Source organism: Cicer arietinum, chromosome 2 (assembly GCF_000331145.2).
Source record: "Cicer arietinum cultivar CDC Frontier isolate Library 1 chromosome 2, Cicar.CDCFrontier_v2.0, whole genome shotgun sequence".
NCBI classification, from domain to species: domain Eukaryota; kingdom Viridiplantae; phylum Streptophyta; class Magnoliopsida; order Fabales; family Fabaceae; genus Cicer; species Cicer arietinum.
In genome coordinates, this window is record NC_021161.2 from 6,825,120 (window position 1) to 6,843,171 (window position 18,052).

An 18,052-nucleotide genomic window follows, 5' to 3' on the forward strand; every position below is an offset into this window, starting at 1 on the left:
TTTCAATGAACGTATGTTTTATAGTACATTTGATTTGACCATGTGACACGACAAGCGCTACACAACAAAGTCATCAATAAATAAAAAATCATAGTATGAGAATTGTTAAAGATAAGAATACAAGTCGTACATAGACTGATTAAGACTACACAAAACTAAGGATGACAAAATAGGTTGAGATGCCTCATGATTCGCTCTCCAAAAAACAGAGCAGAGCGAGGCAGACCAAGTTAAATGGTCAAAAAAAAAAGTACCACCTACTTTGTTCTATGACAAATTTAGACTCCCTATAAATAAAAATTTACATTTCATTTCACAAAAATAAAATTTAATGAAAACCATCATCAATCATAAATATCAACAAAAAAATGATTGTATTTAAATTTAAATTTAAAATATATATAATCCACCAACAAGGTCAAATGACAAAATTAAGTCACCATTGACCTAAAACAAATCTCAAAATAAATTAACAACATTAACAATTTTAAAGAAGCGCAACGAAAAAAAAAAAAAAAGGAGCAATGCTGCTAGAACAGATAAGGTGCAACACACAAATAGTTAAAATATAGAATAATATCATGAGTAGGATATATAGCAGTTTATGGCTTTCCCAAAACTCATAATAAGCATGGTATTTGTGATATAATAAAACACCTTATTAATTCCCATTCTACTGAGACTTCAACTTGATCCTCAATAAAGATGAGAAACAAGGTGGTACCATTTTGTCTAACTCTTATTAATTTATTTTGAGATATTTTGAATCTATTCAAACTGTGTGAGCTAGGGTGTGTGGGTGACTCTTTCACATGGAACAATCATCACGACGGTACTAATAACATTAACGCTCGCTTTCATCATTGTTTTATTACACATGATATAACTGCAAATGTTGAGGTCAACAATTTAGTTGTCTTAGATCGTGTGGTTGAAGGAAAATAAGACGTTGTTTAATAAAACCTAAAAAGTTTAAATAATGTTGATTTTGGAATGTGAATTTCGAGAACAATGTCAACAACCGATAAAAAAATCACAATAATATATACTTATGTTAAAAAATAGTAATAAAAGAAATTATGTTAAAAAATTGAACTCAACGGTGCTTTGAAGAGTTAAATTCACTCATAATTAAATATATAATAAATTATCTAACAATATTATTTTAAATGTAAATAATTGAACTATTCACAAGAAATTTAACATTAATTTTATTTTTAAATATTGTCTTGACAATTTTTATAGACTAAAAATGTCAAAACAATGAATAAATCTATGAACCAAATGATAATTTTTTTGACAAACAAAACTAATTTTTTAGGTAACCTTGGCTACACCATTGTTATGAGTGCGAGGCAAGATCTCGATCTTGACAACATTGTTAACGAACAAGGATACTAACAGAAGATGAGTTTTATAAAAAAATAAAAGATGCAGTGGTTGTATTTCTCTTCCATCTTCCATTATGTATTCAAAGTTTGGTAAAGCTGCATTTTATTGTTTCCTTGATTGAGAGATCAGAGAGGAATGTCAAAAGCAGAAAACATCACCTTATATGAAAACAAGATTTTATTTCTTTTTTTATTTTATTTTTGTCTAAGTAATCAAGTGACTAGACTCATATACCTTAAGTATAGAGAAACGTAGAATCTCATATTTGAATCTTGAACTTCTACGTATCAAAATTCTTGCACCTACCAACTGAGTTGAAGTTGTACTTACGGGACAAAAAAACAAGCCTTTATTTCTATAAACATGTAGAGCTCTCATTTAAAGATCTTACATATGATACACACTTCAATTACACAATTACACAAGTACACATATAGGACACATCCATTCAAACATCTAAATCTAAATCCTATTGGAAAGATTATGAAAGAAAAAACAAAACTATTTCCTCTTTAAATATTGAAGAAGTAGAAAAAAAAAGAATGAATCTAATATCTAGCGGTGGCAAACTGTGTGTTAGAAGTTGCAGCAGCTATCGCTGTTGCTCCTTGAAATTGAAATTCTGGACATACTTAATCTCTGTAAAAAATCCCTGCACCAGAAGGTGGAATAGGATTCAACATGAGGATAATTATTTGATAATGATCAATAAACAAAGTCATAATTGTAGGGATACATACGTTGGCGAGACAAATACACAACTCAAATGCATAAATACTTAGTAAGAGAATATAAAATTTTAGTTTATTAGTTGTTTAAATTATGATTCGTATAAATTGAGAAATAAAATCCAACCAATATTACATCATCACAAGAATAGGTCACTGAGAGGCTGTTTGGGAGGAGAGTTTTGGAGGATCAAGTCTATATTTTAATATCTATCTGAGATTTAAAATAAAATAAAATAAAATAAAATAAAAAAACATGATATATGATTATATAAGATTTCAATGACACTTCTTTTGTTCACAGAAACATGTTATAGTTTGCTTAATTTCAAAAAGAAAAACAAACCACCTGCCCTCCCAAAAAGACCTTGAAGGTCTCTGGCATGGGTTGGTACGTTGAAGGAGTATTATGAAAGAGGTCCAAAGTTTCATCTCTACCACTAACGAATTCCCCCTCATTCTGACAAAATACTAACCACTAGTATTTGCCTATCAACTATAAGAGTTTGTCGGTTGACAGTTTTTGTAACAGAAGTCGGATTGAAGGACTATTTTAAAATGAAATTATATTTGAAGGGATGTGAACTAAACAAAAAAAACTTACGAGACCAAAATCGAAATAGATTATAATAGCAAGAACAAAAGAATATTTAAACCTATATGATATATGAAGTAACTCACCTGTTCAAATTAAGCAGCTATTTCCAACTAATTAATTTTTTAATGGCTTCTTCATTTTCAATCTCTGCGTTAGTGAAAGTTAGGGCTCGCTGTAGCTTCTTAGGAGAGAACGCCTCAACCTCGACGGTATATGTTGCTGTCACGGGTCTGTGATCTGACATTTTGAGCTCAGTTCTTCTGTAACTCAGTACCCTCATCCCCTTGCCATATGAAAGTATACGATCACACCTGAAAGGAGAATTCATCAACACCTCTAAGTATAACATCGCACAAGTCAGATCTTTATAAAACTTAGTTTAACTTATTCTTGGAACAATTATAGTCATACAGTACATTGCATCAAGATAATCATTTATTTTTCAAACTGCCAATGTTAGTATATTAATTGTTAATTTGTTAGTATTTGCTAGAGGTGGGAATCGAACCCAAGACCACTTTCTCACTCCACTCCTTTACTCTCCCACCTTAGCAACCAAACCAACCTTATATCTCCTGCATCGAGCTAATCATCAAATAGAATTGCATGTCGAAAAAATCAAATAGCTACCAAGTTGAACAACCCTTTTCATTAATCAGTAGGAAGCCTAATGTGTAATGATCAAACATGCATCTTTTTCACTGTTCTGAAATCGGATAAAAATTTATGGGATGAAATAATAAAGTATTGATACAAAAAAATAACATTTATTGGTGTGAGTTTTGCCGCTAAACTCTTTAGAAATAAAAAAGTAACATTGCTTCCGGTGATGCTAGGTACCCATGTGATGTGAGAACGGCAATAAACCATTTGAATCTCCAACAAATATGCACATAAGTTCACTAGTATTTCATGTGAGACATTGTTCCTAGTTTCAAATTCTCTACTTAATAGATATTTGTCATAAATTTTCTTGTATAAATATCGGAGATCTTTTTCTTTTTTAAAAGACAAAATGTACAAATATCAAAGATCTGAAAGAGAAAAGAATTCCATCACTTGTTTCAAATGGAGACATGGAGTTACAAGAGAAATAAATTTCCACCGCCAAGGTTTGAGTGATCACAAACTTAGTTTGCAAAAAACTGAGTTTGGGTGATCACACAAAGCAAAAAAATTCCGCTACTTCTCATTAAACATGTGGAAAGTTACAAACTTACTTTGCAAAAAACTGAGTTTGGGTGATCACAAAAGCAAAAAAATTCTGCTACTTCTCATTAAACATGTGGAAAGTTACTTCTCATTAAAATTTATTGATATTATAAAAAAATTTACACAAAAAATGCATAAAAATTAAACTCATTAAAATAGCATAGTGAATTCTGCACCTCTCAAATAGCACAAACTATTTCATATACCTAAGGTTCAAAGTGTTGGTATAGAAAATTTTGCTATCTTCAAATGCAAATTTTGGATTTTTTCCCTAAATCAGGAATAAATCATAATAATAATGAAAGATATTCTAAGATTATGATTATAAATTGATCATAGAAAATAACTGAAGATACTTTAATCTAATCTAATATAATAAATATTATAAGATATTTTCTAATATTCTAACACTCCCCCTCAAGCTAAAGCTTACTAAGCTTTAGTTTGCTGCAAGAAAACAATGTTGCTTCAAGAAAAGAGATGCATGCTTCAGGTAGAGAAAGGCAAAGCCAATACATCTGTGACAAAGATGGGCCAATGTATTTGAGACAAATTGTCAAGATAAAGTGACTCATGAAAATAAAAGACATCGTCAAAATAAATAACTATCAACAGAGGAATAAGTCATCACTAATATGATTCATATGTGAGAAAAGGGATACCACCAGAATGATCGTTGGTGGGAATAGAAGCCACTGTTATAATCTATTAGTAAGAACTAAATTGCATGACAAACACCGAAGAAGAATCAGCAGAACTCTAACAAAACGAAGCCATGATCGATCAACAAAGTATGAAAATGCGTCCAAAACAGGACACATATTTTCGTTGATCAAAATTGAAAAGTAAGGGCAGATCTAGAACCGTCGGAAAGAGAATAATCGTGCACCAAGAAAGTATAAAAGGAAGCCTAAAACGTTAACCACACCCAACAGTAGCAAATAATTTTTCACCCCAATACCTGTTCGGTACCATGCATATGCTTTACGCTTGTCCTTGTTTTGTGCCAAACACAAAAACCCAAATGCACTAACTATAGCCCCGAGTTTCCCCGTTGCTGATGATATTCCATGGCAAGTAGATCGAAATCTAGCAGGAAAAATCTCTGCCGACACAACAAATGTGGTAACATTTGGCCCAAAATTTGCAAACAAGGAGGTCAATGAATACAATGCGACAAATCCTGATCCTTTACTAACTTTGGATCTCGCATAATCTTGTATGAGGCAATTGTGCCAAACTCAAATAACATTTCTTTGAGCTTTTCATCACTAATGGAATCATCCAAGTTCTTGATATACAAATTCACCCCTTGATATTTGTTTACAAATTCTTTAACAGTTTGCTCGAACCGACCTATCAGCTCAAGCTTCCGTTCAGATTTTTTTCTGGGCTTTCCCCACATACCACTGCTTTTTGTCAAATTTCTTTCCATTCAATGTCTCCACAGCATTAGCAGCATTGTCTGGATTTTCGAAATTGACAAAACCAAAACACTTTGACCTACCGTCTGCATCTCTCATCAAAACAGCACTAGTAATGGTGCCATATTCTCCAAATACCTTTCTCAACTCATCCACCCAGACATATTATTAATTGAACAAAACCATAACCATTAGACTGACCAAAACCGTCAGTAGCTATTTTGCAAGATAAAATATGTCCAAATGTAGAAAAAGTATCATGTAAAGCTTTGTGATCAATTGTCTTATCCAAATTCTTGATAAAAGTATTTGCAGTACCATCTTCCTAATACTAGGATCCCGCGAGAATACATAACCCTAATAGATTTGTTGTCTAGTGGAGTAAATTTCAGCATATCCAATGCCCTAGCTGCATCCTAAGGGTAACTAAAATTGAGAATCATTGACATTTAGGCCAAGGTCACCAACGTACAACGACGTCGTAATGAAGTTCGGGTTCAGTGTGGCAACCACACCATTCAAAGGAGCCGACTACTTCAGTTGAACCAATTGGGTGTCCATTTTTGTCATAATGAACAGCATAGCGCTTCAAGTCTCCAAGCTCAGAGAAAAATTCCCTTATATCTTCATTGGTTACTCCACGGTCCAAGTTGGAAACATACAACTTTGTGTCGGCTTCTACTCCTTGAATTCCTGCAGCTCTAAGGCTATCCTCAAACAAATCATTCTGCATCCGGAAAGGCTTGGATCTGCGAAAAGACTTGGCAATAGCAAAAGATGATGGGTGAGTGTTGACCATAAGTGGACCTCTGCAAACAGCACCAGTTGTTCTTCCACCGTTACCAGGACCAGTCAGTCTTCTACCATTAACAGCACCAGTTATTCTTCCACCACCAAGAGTCCCACTTCCACGCCCCGAACGGGCTCTGCCACGTCCTCTGCCTCTGTTACTCCTGTTCTTAATTCTATCATCAAGTGACATATCCAAGGAAGAAGCCATTGCACTTGCAACTTAACAAGGTCAAATGCTTCTTGTAATTTTAATATTCTAGCCCTGGAAATGGTAGAAAACAGCAGATGAAGAACAAAGAAATAATCGGATGGAGAAAAATTGGAGAGATGAAAAGTGTGCGGTGTGTGTTTCGGGGGGAAAAAGTTGATAGATCGAAAATTAGGGATACGGATACGACGGAGAAACTTAAACTTTTTTTTTTTGGATTTTTCTTTTCTTTTCTTTAGTTTTTTTTTTTTTTTGAGGGCAAAGGGTTGTTTGTCGGAAAGTCGCCGAAAATAGTGATGGCGGCAGTAGCAAACTGAACAGAAAATGAGAGAAACTGGTGTTGGAATGTAACACGATAATGGTTTGAAAAAGGAATGTTCACGTTGACAAAGGAGAAACTGTGATTATATTCCTTAACGGTTGGGAACTCGGAAGCGGAATATTGGCAAGACAGTTCAAGGAGGATCGAAATAGGCTCTAGATACCATGTTGAAGTTGTGGGATTTTAGATAAAAGGAAAAGAGAAAATAATAAGGGTTTGAATATTATTAATAATAGTTTTATGCTAACTTGAGTACAAAAGACTCAATACTAATATCTATTTATAGAGAAATATAGACTCAATCCTAAATCAGGAATAAATCATAATAATAATGAGAGATATTCTAAGATATCTCTATGACTATAAATTGATCTTAGAAAATAACTCAAGATACTCTAATATAATATAGTATAATAGATATTATAAAATATTTTCTAATATTCTAACAAACAATACCATGCTGGTGTACGCTTTGGAGCCTTGGGGTCTTCTCCGTAGTACTTGTCTGAATTAACCTCATATTTATAAGTTGGTGGGAAGTTTAACATCCCTTCTGACCATCCTCCAAATGCGCCGTTCTTGAGTTCACGCATGAGCTGTCATAATAAGATGTCAATTTATTAATCAGCTAGTTGACCTTAAAACAGGAGTTAATTATTCAAGTTAGAGTGTTTTTCACATTTCATAACTAATGGAACTAAAATGAATAATTACATGCATTATGGAGCATAGTTATCCAACTTGGTCCAGTTAGGAACCATATGATAAACAAATCCAATATGACATGGATAGATATACCACAGGTTTAGAAAATTACAATTAATAAATCTAAGTTATGACAAGGGAAAGACAGTGGTGGTAAACAAGAGAAGCCAAAGTACGAAGGCGGATCCTTCTTTTTTTTCCACACATAACATTTTTTTTCCACAGATAACATCAAGCAACAGAGCTATCAAATCACTGAAAATAAATATAGCATTCAAATCCTCTGTTTTAGGTAGAACATAGTTCCTTTAGTACCTGATCTTTCTCGGCCAACTTTGACCACTGCTTTTTTGAGATAAGAGCTTTTGTTTCCACATCTGGTAAGTTGATACGGTAATTTAAATCACCCAACCAAATTATTCTTCTGAAAATAAATTAAAATTGATTAACAATTGTAAAAAAATAACATCTAAAGATGTAATTACAGTAACAAAACAGAAACAGATGGAAGCTAAAAATGCATCAAACACAAATAAGCAGACTACATAGTTCACTAAATTATGGTTTGATATTATGCATAGGCTTCCCTTTTCCCATCCACACAGTTATTAAAATTGAGGTGCTGTCACCCTCCTGCAACATGTTCTTATATAGATTATTGACACGTGTATCCCGCCAAAGTAGCTATTACTCTCATTTTCACTGTTGCCACCTGGATCCCACAATTGTAAGGAGAAAGGCTCCTTCACCACAATCTCCTTTGCTGCCACCCCCTGGATTAACTTGTTAATTATTCTACACAATTGTATATATCCCACATTAGACAGGAATAAAACCACCTTTATTGTGTTGGACTTGCACACTTTCAGCTTCATTAAGGTCACATAGTGGCTCAATCTCGGAAACTTAGTGATCGACCCCACCTTCCGCTTCTTCTTACATGCAACACCCACTAAGACGACTTGACCCCATTTTATCTTGCTCATAGAATGTTTTACGCACCCTATATTACCACCCAGGTCTGGTGGTTCTGAGGGTGGACGTTGGGGCAGCATGTATGTCGGCCAATGTTTAGTTAATAACCCATCTTTTGCAGCTACCCTACTTGAAATTTGAAGTTGCGCAGGATCTTGGTTCTTCATATTGGCTATTCTGAATTTCTCTGTGGACCCGATACCTTCTACCAAGTCTGGTTGCTTTGATGGTGGCGACAGGATCAGATTTCTTAAGAGTAGCACGAAAGAGTTGCGATTCTGCCCCTTCCAATTCTGAAAACGACCCATTATCATAACCTTCTCATCACTCTTCCTCATATGCTAATAATGCAATTGCTTCCCATTCCTTGTTTCTTCTCTGGTGTCTCCACCTTCTTGATCCAAGAACATGGTGGTGTGTCTTTGTCCTTTTCGTTGTCTCCCCATACGTAGTTGGTCTTAGTGCTGTCCTCAATGAATAAAGATGCTTCTGTTTCTTGAATTTTCTTGCCATTTTGGATTTCCAACAGCAAGTTCTTCATTTGATCCATGTTAGGAAGTTTGCTGAGTTTTTCTGTGACCTGTTCCAGATTTGTTTTCATCTGTGACATTGTTTTCTCCATTGACTTCATATTGGTTTCTTGTTTGGACCAAATTTGGGATTTGCCTTGTTCTGGCGATTTTAGTGGAGGCAGCAGCAGCAAAGCCACAGCCCATGAATCGGCGTCCGGCGGCTCTGGTGGTGGGGGAGCAACATTCAGCATATAAGCCTTCAACGACAGTTCCTGCGTGGCTGATTTTCCTGTGATTGCGATCCCTGTCGTTTCCGCATGCAATTCCCAATCTGACAACTCCGACGACGGCATAAGGCTGGCCGGTATCTTCAAAGACCAAGAACCAGTGTAGTGTGTCTGCTCTGGATTTGGTAGTTGCTTCCTTTCTTCTCTACACTGCTTTTTGTGCGACAATAAACATTCTTTCTTCTCCCCTTTCTTTGTGACTCTCCATTGTTACCATTTTCTTCTTCTTGGCCACAGTCACAAGGATCTTTTCGGACAGAACCTCTCCGCAAGGATGTGGCCACCCAGGTTCCTTTCTTGTTTTCATTGCTGTCCCCAACTCTGGTTTTTGGTTTTCCAGCAGCAACCCACTTGCCTTACACATCAGATTTACTACTTTTGCTGCTATGGTTCTTGGTTCCACGTCTGTCTTCAATTCTTGCATCAGTTTGTGATGTTTGCTGACCCATTTCTCCTTCTTCTCCACCTCGAAGTGATCGACATCAGGCGGTTATGGCAGAGGCGGTGGCTCGACTAACTCCAGCAATGCGGTGTGGCCAAAGCTCTCCACAAGCTGAACGACGACTGACGGTTCTGGCAGATGTGTTTGGATTTCATTTTCCGTCGCACATGATTCTTGATTTGACGGTTTCGACAAAGACACATTGCTGATCAGAATCTTTTGAGACCAAGAACTGGTTTCGTCATCCTCGCATATACCGTTCTCTTCTTGTTTTACCATTTCACCAAGAATTTGTTTGTGGGTTTTGTCTTCCTCTGCCTTACAACCATTGTTTCGCCTTCCAAATCTACGTATCAAACATGAGGAAAAAGATTCCCAAGTTGGATTTGGATTTTCTTGATCGCAAGAACGAAACCAAAAACAGTATTGAAGCATCCTAGCTCATGAACGCCCCCTGCACTCTATCGAATCCATGAATTTCATGCTCCACAAAGAACCTTTCATCCCTTGCAACCCACCCAACAGGATCACTCCCTGAAAAGTTGGGCGGCTCCACTTTCTTGGCCCACCAATCCTCCATTTCCATGAGCACTGGCACGCCCTCGAGATCCGGCAGGTCGGACCAATTGTTAGGAACCCAAGAATTTGATTCCAAGGATTTTGAGGAAGGACATTATATTTAGAAAAAAGATAAGAAATAATAGGAGAGAATCTCTCCAAAGAAAATGATACACAAGAGCGGATACGCTCCCCCAATGGTTTACACCACTCAATTTCTAAATTTGATAAAAGATGATTTCATAAGGGATGAAATCTTTATTTATAGGTTCCATGTACACTTAGGATAAGAAGGGAAAATGATCACTAACAAACATAATAGTCTAACTACTTATAACAACCTCAACCAATTAACTACTTCTACTAACTAATTCTCCTTTATCTAAGTCCTAACAGAAAAAGATTAGACCGGTAGAAGAGTGCATAAGAGAACAAAAACCCAAGCAATGACAGAAACACATCAAAAAAACACGTATTTCAAATGGCATTTCACAACAACAACCAAGCTTCATTCTCACTAAGAGGTCGCTGCATGGATTCTAGTATGCCGTTGTTCTTAATCTTGTGTTATAAGTTAATGAATCCTTAAGGCACCATAAATACTTCTTAATAGTAACTCAACAGGTCTTTTTAGGTTTCCCTTTACATTTTTGAGAACGCACCATATATAATATCACATCTTGGTCCATAGGTAGGTTATCATCTAATACATTCAATCTATCCTACAAAAAAAAAAATCTTCATGGTTTAGAATCCAATCAAATCTCGGAATATAAGGTCAGAGATGACTCTTACATATAAACACTTTCATGCAATATCACATCTAATGTGGAACTCTAAAACCCTCCCTCCATGCTCAAGACTATACATCTTGAGTATGACCCAGGTGTACCAATAAAGAATGGTCCAAAGATCTAGGAGGCTCCAATACAATCTTAAGAGTTTGGGTTCGTCCTAACTCAATCTCACAAAACCGACTTGTAACACGAGAGATTTTCAGGTCATCACATCCAATGTGGGACTCTCAACACTTATAATTGGCAATCCCAATATCCGTACACATCCTCATTTATATGACCTTCAAAGCTATTAAAATAATGTCATCTAGTATGACTATGAGCAACGGTATTAAAGAATCGTTGAATTTCCCTCCAACTAGAAAGGAAGAATTACTAGGAAAACTGAAACTACAAATGTTACACATGGCTATAACGCCTTTAAAAGGCAACTCAAGTGCAGTACATAAGGCATGTTATGATGCAAGATGGTAAAAGCATACTCCCTCTGTCTCATTTTAATTGTCTAATTTGAATTGTTCTCAGTTCTTATGAAAATGATTAGTTTTATTAATTTCAATGATAAAATGAGTTTCATTTGCTCAAATACATTAATTAATTAACTGAAGTTAGTTGAGAAGTTTAATGAGTTGCAATACAGTAAATAAGAGGAAATTAGTGGAAAAAAAAAGAATTAATGTTGTATTAGTATTGTAAAATGAAAATTAATTTGAGACAGAAAAATGACAAATGAGACATTTAAAATGAGATAGAGGGAGTACTAACTAATTAATACAGAACAGTACTGTGTTAAAGTGTAAGCGAATAACTATGTGGCTGGGTTTGTTCTTGTTCCAACTGTCATTTAAACTGCGGCCTAGGAAGTCGTGTTAGTGCATCTCATATAATTCTACTTTAACAGTACATTTATTCAAGATCGGCTCAATATAATTCAAAAATAAAAAATTGATAAGCCTATAAAAATATGATAACAAATAATTAAGCTATAAGATGAAGAAACAAAGAACATGAACTTCAGTACATGAAAAAAACATACAATGTGTAAAAATGTACAACATTTCTAAAGAAGAAGTAAAATAAGGAATCGGTTTGTTGTTATGGTTATTAAAAATTGCACTCACTCGTGATCAAGGATGCCTTTAGGAAGTCCAATATAAGAAGGTGAATGAAATTGTGTTCTGCGAAGAATTTCATGAACATCAGCATTTCGTTTAAGCTCGTCTCCGTCCCTTTCACCGGACGTAAGATGCGAGCATATAAAACAAAAAAGTGTTTGATATATGGACATGCTGACAGATATTGATCCCTGGAAAATTGAAAAAGTTGTTATAAGCTCGTGAAATAATAATATTGATCATATGCTCACAATAAATATTAAATATCACCAATAGTAAGGAAAAATAATATTGAAATAATAATATTAATAGTCTGAAGAAAGGAAAAATACTTTGTTACCAATATAGCCCATAATGCCAACGCCTACAGTTGAAACCTTTAAATTATGAATATGTTTACGTAAGCTCCGACGAACCCATACAGTGACAAAAACTCCGACCATCTGCTTGCTCACAATCCTTACATATGAAGATCTTCTTTTCCGCTTCATTAAAGCTTCAAGGTCGAGTTCAGGAAGCAAACCCATTCCTGGCATTTCATCCATATATGACTTAAAAGAATTATATGTTTTGAATGATTTTAATGACCTAAAGGATTTGAATGATTTAAAAGAAGTTGGTCTCTCCAAAACTCTTTGTGATAGCAGATGTAGTGGAGGCTCTGGCCAGCTCAAACCGATTCTTTCAGATCCACTAAGCATTCTGGTTAGTTTATTGGCCTTTTGTGAAAATGATGCATCCATTTTTTCCGTTGGACTTTGTGGCCAATTGAACCTCTTTGGAAATGAAAACTGTCTTTTGTAATCATTGTCAATCGGCTCACTGGAGTTGGCATTATCAGCAACATTGGAAGCCGATAAACTTGTGTTCGTGATTTCATCTGTAGTACTTCTATCACAAATATTTTGTTCTTCATCCAAAGGATGGATTTCCTCACCAATGTCACTATCACTTTCGAATAATATTTCTTCTTCGATATCAGGGCCATCATCTGATGGCTTAAATTTTGACGGAGATGGAGGGTCGCTAAAGCATTTTGTCTTCGTTACTGAAGGTCGGGCTCTATTAAGTGCTTCCCGAATAATATTCTCCCATTTTGGAACAGGACGAGTATCTTCAGCACCAAAAATATTACCAGGATTTAGAGGTACGATCTCTTGAAGACTGCAAGTGCAAAGCAATTTTTCCATCAAACAAATCGGGGAGTCCAGATATACATGATATAGATGTGATTAAATAATAGCATTACATCAAATCGGTTTTACATACAATCTGGGAAGTGGAGAAAAATAAATTATATGGTCTGGTAGTTGGTTCACCAGCAAATATACTAAGACCAGCTTAATTTGATGCGACAAATAGCACCTAATCATTATGCAGTTTGAGAAGTATGCTAAGCAAAAACCGGTGAAGAACTTACCCGAGGACATAGATGTCAGCTGGCTCATTGACATTAAGCCATTCATCAATATCTAGGTCATCAGGTGGAAGTTTTCCACCAACATTCCATGTCGCCGCACACACCCTAGGAGTCACATAAGCACCATAATTCAGATATGAGTGTTCTCTTTGCACTTTTAAAACGTTGCAATCATTGTCTGCTCGTGCTTGCTAAATAAACATGAGAGTAGTGTCTCACCTCAGTTCCTTTGTGTTTATATACTGAGATCTATAAGTTGACGACTTCTGTTTCCTTAAACTCGGAACAAGTTCTGTAACACAATAAAAATTTAAGCTATTATATAGAGAAAAGGAATATACTACAGTTCACAGTTTGCAGAATAGATGAAAAATCAGAGACTACTGCAATTAGAAAGTAGAATTGGATGCTCATGGGGATATTTCTTTATGCGGCATGTTATGGCCGCTTTTGTTAATAGGTGAATGCTGAGAAAGTCTCATGACAGGTATAATGCTATAAAGATTTTAAAATGCATGATATTATTGGATCAATGACATTATATAGTGCAAGTTAGTTAAAATTTGTGTATAATTAAGTCGAACATAGTAAAGCCTTTTTTTTGCTTATATTTGAGTCGGTATTTTATTTACAATTCAGTATACCTACAATTTCATGCAGAATCATAATTTTATATCTCGAATTAAATGTAGAAATCGGCTAATTTAACTACAAAAGGAAGAATTATCCAAACCGACAAGTAAGCAACAACAAATCTTCCTTGCAGCCACTGAAAAGCCTTATGCCAGTCTTTCAAGTACATCAGAGAAAATGAATAAAACTATGCATTTCACAGTTTATAAATTAGATCTTCATGTATGAAAAAAGTTACCATTTGATTCAGATGGAGCTTCACCACCTCTTCTGTCCATAAACCGTGACTTTCTTCCCCACTCTGCATAACTCAAAAGTGAGACTTTTACAACCAATTCCAAATGACAAAAGAGTTATTTATAAACACAGCCTATGATTCACAGAAACAATCTCAAATCTCAATTGTCAAGTGATTTGAGAACTGAATAAATTCTCAATTCTCAGGTGTTTATATAATTCTAAAAACATTGTTTTTTCGTGTTTCCAAAACTGCATTCTCTTTAGTTAGCTCTCTCTATCACAATTAAAAAGAATTCATAAACAAATGTAATTCCAGCCACTGACATACAAAGTAAAAATTGAAAATAGCAACTGAAAATATTTTCATAAAGTAAATGGACATTGAACTTTCTAGGCTAGCTAGTACCCAAATTCAATCCTTATCGATAGAATAAACAATTCATGGTCAGACTTTACCTATCTCTCAACCGAAGACAAATTAATCCAGGAAAAAGAACTTGTAAAATTCTAATCAAATTAACAAAATAAACAATAACAAAATTTTTTAAATATTGAAAGTGGAATCTTTCAACAACAAAAAAACTTCAAAATGGGAAAACAAAAAAGGCATAATTACAATTTTGACCCTCTATTTTCACCCATTCACATGATTGGTCCCCCATTTTAGTCTCTCTCCATATTTTTAAACTAAAAAAATGATATATTACATTTTTAAATAATGAGATATAATATAACAAAGTTGAATGATCAACCCTTATGATATTGCATAAAAACATCATTTTCAACTCAAAAAATTATGCATTTTTGTATTGTAATTAATAACATATGGATGATTTTATGTCATCCTATCATTTATCATTTATATCATATGTCACATCATTTCAAACATTAACTAATTTTGCATCCAGAAACTTGAGAGATGGAACAAAACCAAAGAGACCCCCTAAAATGAATAGGTAAAAATGGAGGAACCAAAATAGTAATTAAGTAAAAAAAAATGGAAAAAAAAGTCAAAAAAAATAAAAATCATTAATTATAACCTACCTTCATTTTCTGAATCATCATCGTCGTCATTATCAACATCATCTTCATCTTCAGGATCAGCACTATAATCAGATTCGTTGGTACCAATGTTAAGCCATTTACGCATAACCACTCTTGCCCAAAACAGCTGTATGGAGGAGCAACCGAAACAACACAATTCAGCCCAAGTTTTCTGCAATTTTCTTCACTTTTCCAAAATCAACAAACCCCACACAACATAGCAACACGAGAGAGAGAGAAAGGGAGAGAGAGAGAGTACCTGTTGGTGGTGGTGCGGTGATCTTTCCTTCTTCATCGCTGTTGAAAATTGACATGAAAATTGAACATAGTAGATTCAGAATAATCAATTAATTGAAGAAAAGCGATTATAAGTTGGAAGATTTCGAGAGAGAGAGAGAACAAAAATGGTAAACAGTTGTAGGTTTGGTTGTGAAATTGAGAGAGGTTTTGACTGTGGAATTTAATTGAGTTTTTTTATACAGATTCTGGAAAGAATAAACTAAAATATTAGTTAAAGTAGATGAATACTACTTTTAAAGAGAGGATCTAAATGTTCCGTAAGAAAAATATTATATTAAAAGTCGTGTAAATAATATTAATTAAATAATATAATTAAAAATAAAATGTTAATTCATTGTGAAACGATTTACAAAAAAAAACATGCGTCCGTCTTTATAGACCCAAAGAGTATATACTACTTTTTAGAATTGATTAATGAAAGAAGAACGGAGTTGACGAGGAGAAGGAATTGTTAGGTAAGAAAATACACCAATAAAGGTGTGTGTACAGCTTGTGATTTGAAGTGCTATGTGATCGTGATGGCAATTTAACCATAATCTTAAAGCATAGGTCAAGCTAGATACACGATTGGATATTATTCTATTTTTACTATTATTTGAGAAACTATTAGTTTTATTAAATTATATTTGTTAATATTGATATATTATTAAATGATATAAATATATAATAAAAAATATTATATTAAAAATAATAAAAATATTATTAATTAAATGGTATAATTAAAAAAATGTATTAAAAATTTAAATAATAAGTAATAATAGACAAAAAATTAAAAATTGGAGAAAAATAAAAATAAACAAAAAGGATTAATAAAAGGAGAGAATTGGAGAAAAATATTCAAAATAAAAATAAAATTACACAAAAACTATACTAGTAATTAATATACATTACATAACAAAAAAAATAGATGAAACAGACATGAGAATGTTCCTCTAATGCTGTTTGATAGAGACAAGGAATTTTAAGTTAGAAAATAATAATAAAATAAATAAATAAATGTGTGCGGTACAGCTTGAGGATAGTTTGAAGGGGTGTGGGGTGGCAACCTAAGGACAATATTAAGCCTAGGTGAAGCAAGATACACGATTTGATATTCAACTTTTACTAGTACTTGTTATTACTTTTGGCATGGATTCAATAATCCAATTACAATTTGACATTTACTAGTAAGTTTTGATTAAAGGTTATATTCGTCAAAAAATAGGAAAAAGTTTGATGAAAGGTTGAATTGGAACCATGAATTCCTCCTCATACTGCGACAAAATTCAATGTGGATGTTTTGTAATCATTACGAGGCAACTAACTCATAGGGTTCGATATTTCAAGATTTGCACCTAAGTGGTTGACATTCCCTAGGCACGTCAAAATCAATAGAAAAAGATACTTCCAATTTAATGTGATGTCGGTCGGTATTTATATAGAAAAACATACTTCTACATTTAATGTGATGTTGGACGGTATTTATACGGTTTTATTTTTTTTTAATGTTAGCGTATGTTTTTTAGAATAATTTTATTATAAAAATTATATTTTTAACTCTTTAAAGTTAGATGTAGTGATATTTAAAGTTACAATTTTTAGATTAATATAATGATTATATTATTAAATGAAAATTTTATTCTAAATTTAAATTCAAAATCTATAATTGGATAAGTTATATATAGTCATATTTATTAGAACATTTAAAATAAAAATATTTTTATTTTTAATATTTTTATAGTATCTTCTTAAGTCACATGTTAATATAATATTTATAAGTAAAAAAAATTTATTTTTGATTTATTTAATATTAATATTTTTAATATAATATTATTTTAATAAAAATATTTAATATTGATAGTTGATCGAATGTTTGATATTATAATAATAATTTAGTAATTTGAATTATATTTTACATAATTTCTAAAAATTTAATAGTACTTAACTATTTTTTTAATAATCGTTAACATAATTATTTTTTATTATAATAGTAATCATAACATTATAATTTAATATATTAATTACTAATGTAAATAAACTTTATACTTTTAATTAATAACAATAATAATCATTATATTATTAGAAATATTCAAATTTTACTAAAATTATATTTAAATTCTTTTCATAAATAATTATAATATGCTTTTGATGTAAACTTTTTATATTCACATTAGTTAATAAGTAAACTCTACATTATATCTATCTCACAATAAATAAATAATTTTAACTTTTCATTTATATTAGAAAATATATAAAAATAATAATAATAATAATAATAATAATAATAATAATAATAATAATAATAATAATATTTTTTCTAAAACTAGTACAAATGACACTTTTTACCACATGTTTTAAATGGGATACCT

General features: G+C 33.1%; 1 protein-coding gene across 5 annotated transcripts; it reads right to left on the bottom strand.

Annotated features, from left to right (window-relative positions):
* Nucleotides 1-1,718: 1,718 nt before the first annotated feature.
* On the bottom strand, nucleotides 1,719-16,167 carry LOC101502078 (type IV inositol polyphosphate 5-phosphatase 3-like). 5 transcript variants are annotated; one of them, XM_073365183.1, is made up of 11 exons: nucleotides 15,664-16,167; nucleotides 15,405-15,576; nucleotides 14,359-14,421; nucleotides 13,707-13,779; nucleotides 13,488-13,592; nucleotides 12,400-13,231; nucleotides 12,074-12,258; nucleotides 7,697-7,805; nucleotides 7,133-7,272; nucleotides 2,802-3,029; nucleotides 1,719-2,031 (listed from the first exon to the last, which is right to left on the bottom strand). In XM_073365183.1, the coding sequence occupies exons 1-10, from the start codon at nucleotides 15,697-15,699 to the stop codon at nucleotides 2,819-2,821; spliced, it is 1,926 nt and encodes a 641-aa protein (XP_073221284.1). In that variant the 5' UTR covers nucleotides 15,700-16,167; the 3' UTR covers nucleotides 1,719-2,031; nucleotides 2,802-2,818. The 5 variants fall into 5 exon arrangements, with proteins under 5 accessions (XP_073221284.1, XP_004489918.1, XP_004489919.1 ...); XM_004489861.4 differs by having other exon boundaries at nucleotides 1,719-2,044; nucleotides 15,664-16,166; XM_004489862.4 differs by having other exon boundaries at nucleotides 1,719-2,044; nucleotides 15,405-15,531; nucleotides 15,664-16,164.
* Between the last annotated feature and the right edge of the window lie 1,885 nt (nucleotides 16,168-18,052).

Coding starts and splice junctions, on each gene's coding strand:
- LOC101502078 (XM_073365183.1), bottom strand. CDS start 15,699: ATGAAGAAGGAAAGATCACCGCACCACCACCAACAG. Junction 13,593..13,706: donor ATAAACACAAAGGAACTGAG/GTGAGACACTAC, acceptor TGTGACTCCTAG/GGTGTGTGCGGCGACATGGA. Junction 13,232..13,487: donor GCTGACATCTATGTCCTCGG/GTAAGTTCTTCA, acceptor TTGCACTTGCAG/TCTTCAAGAGATCGTACCTC.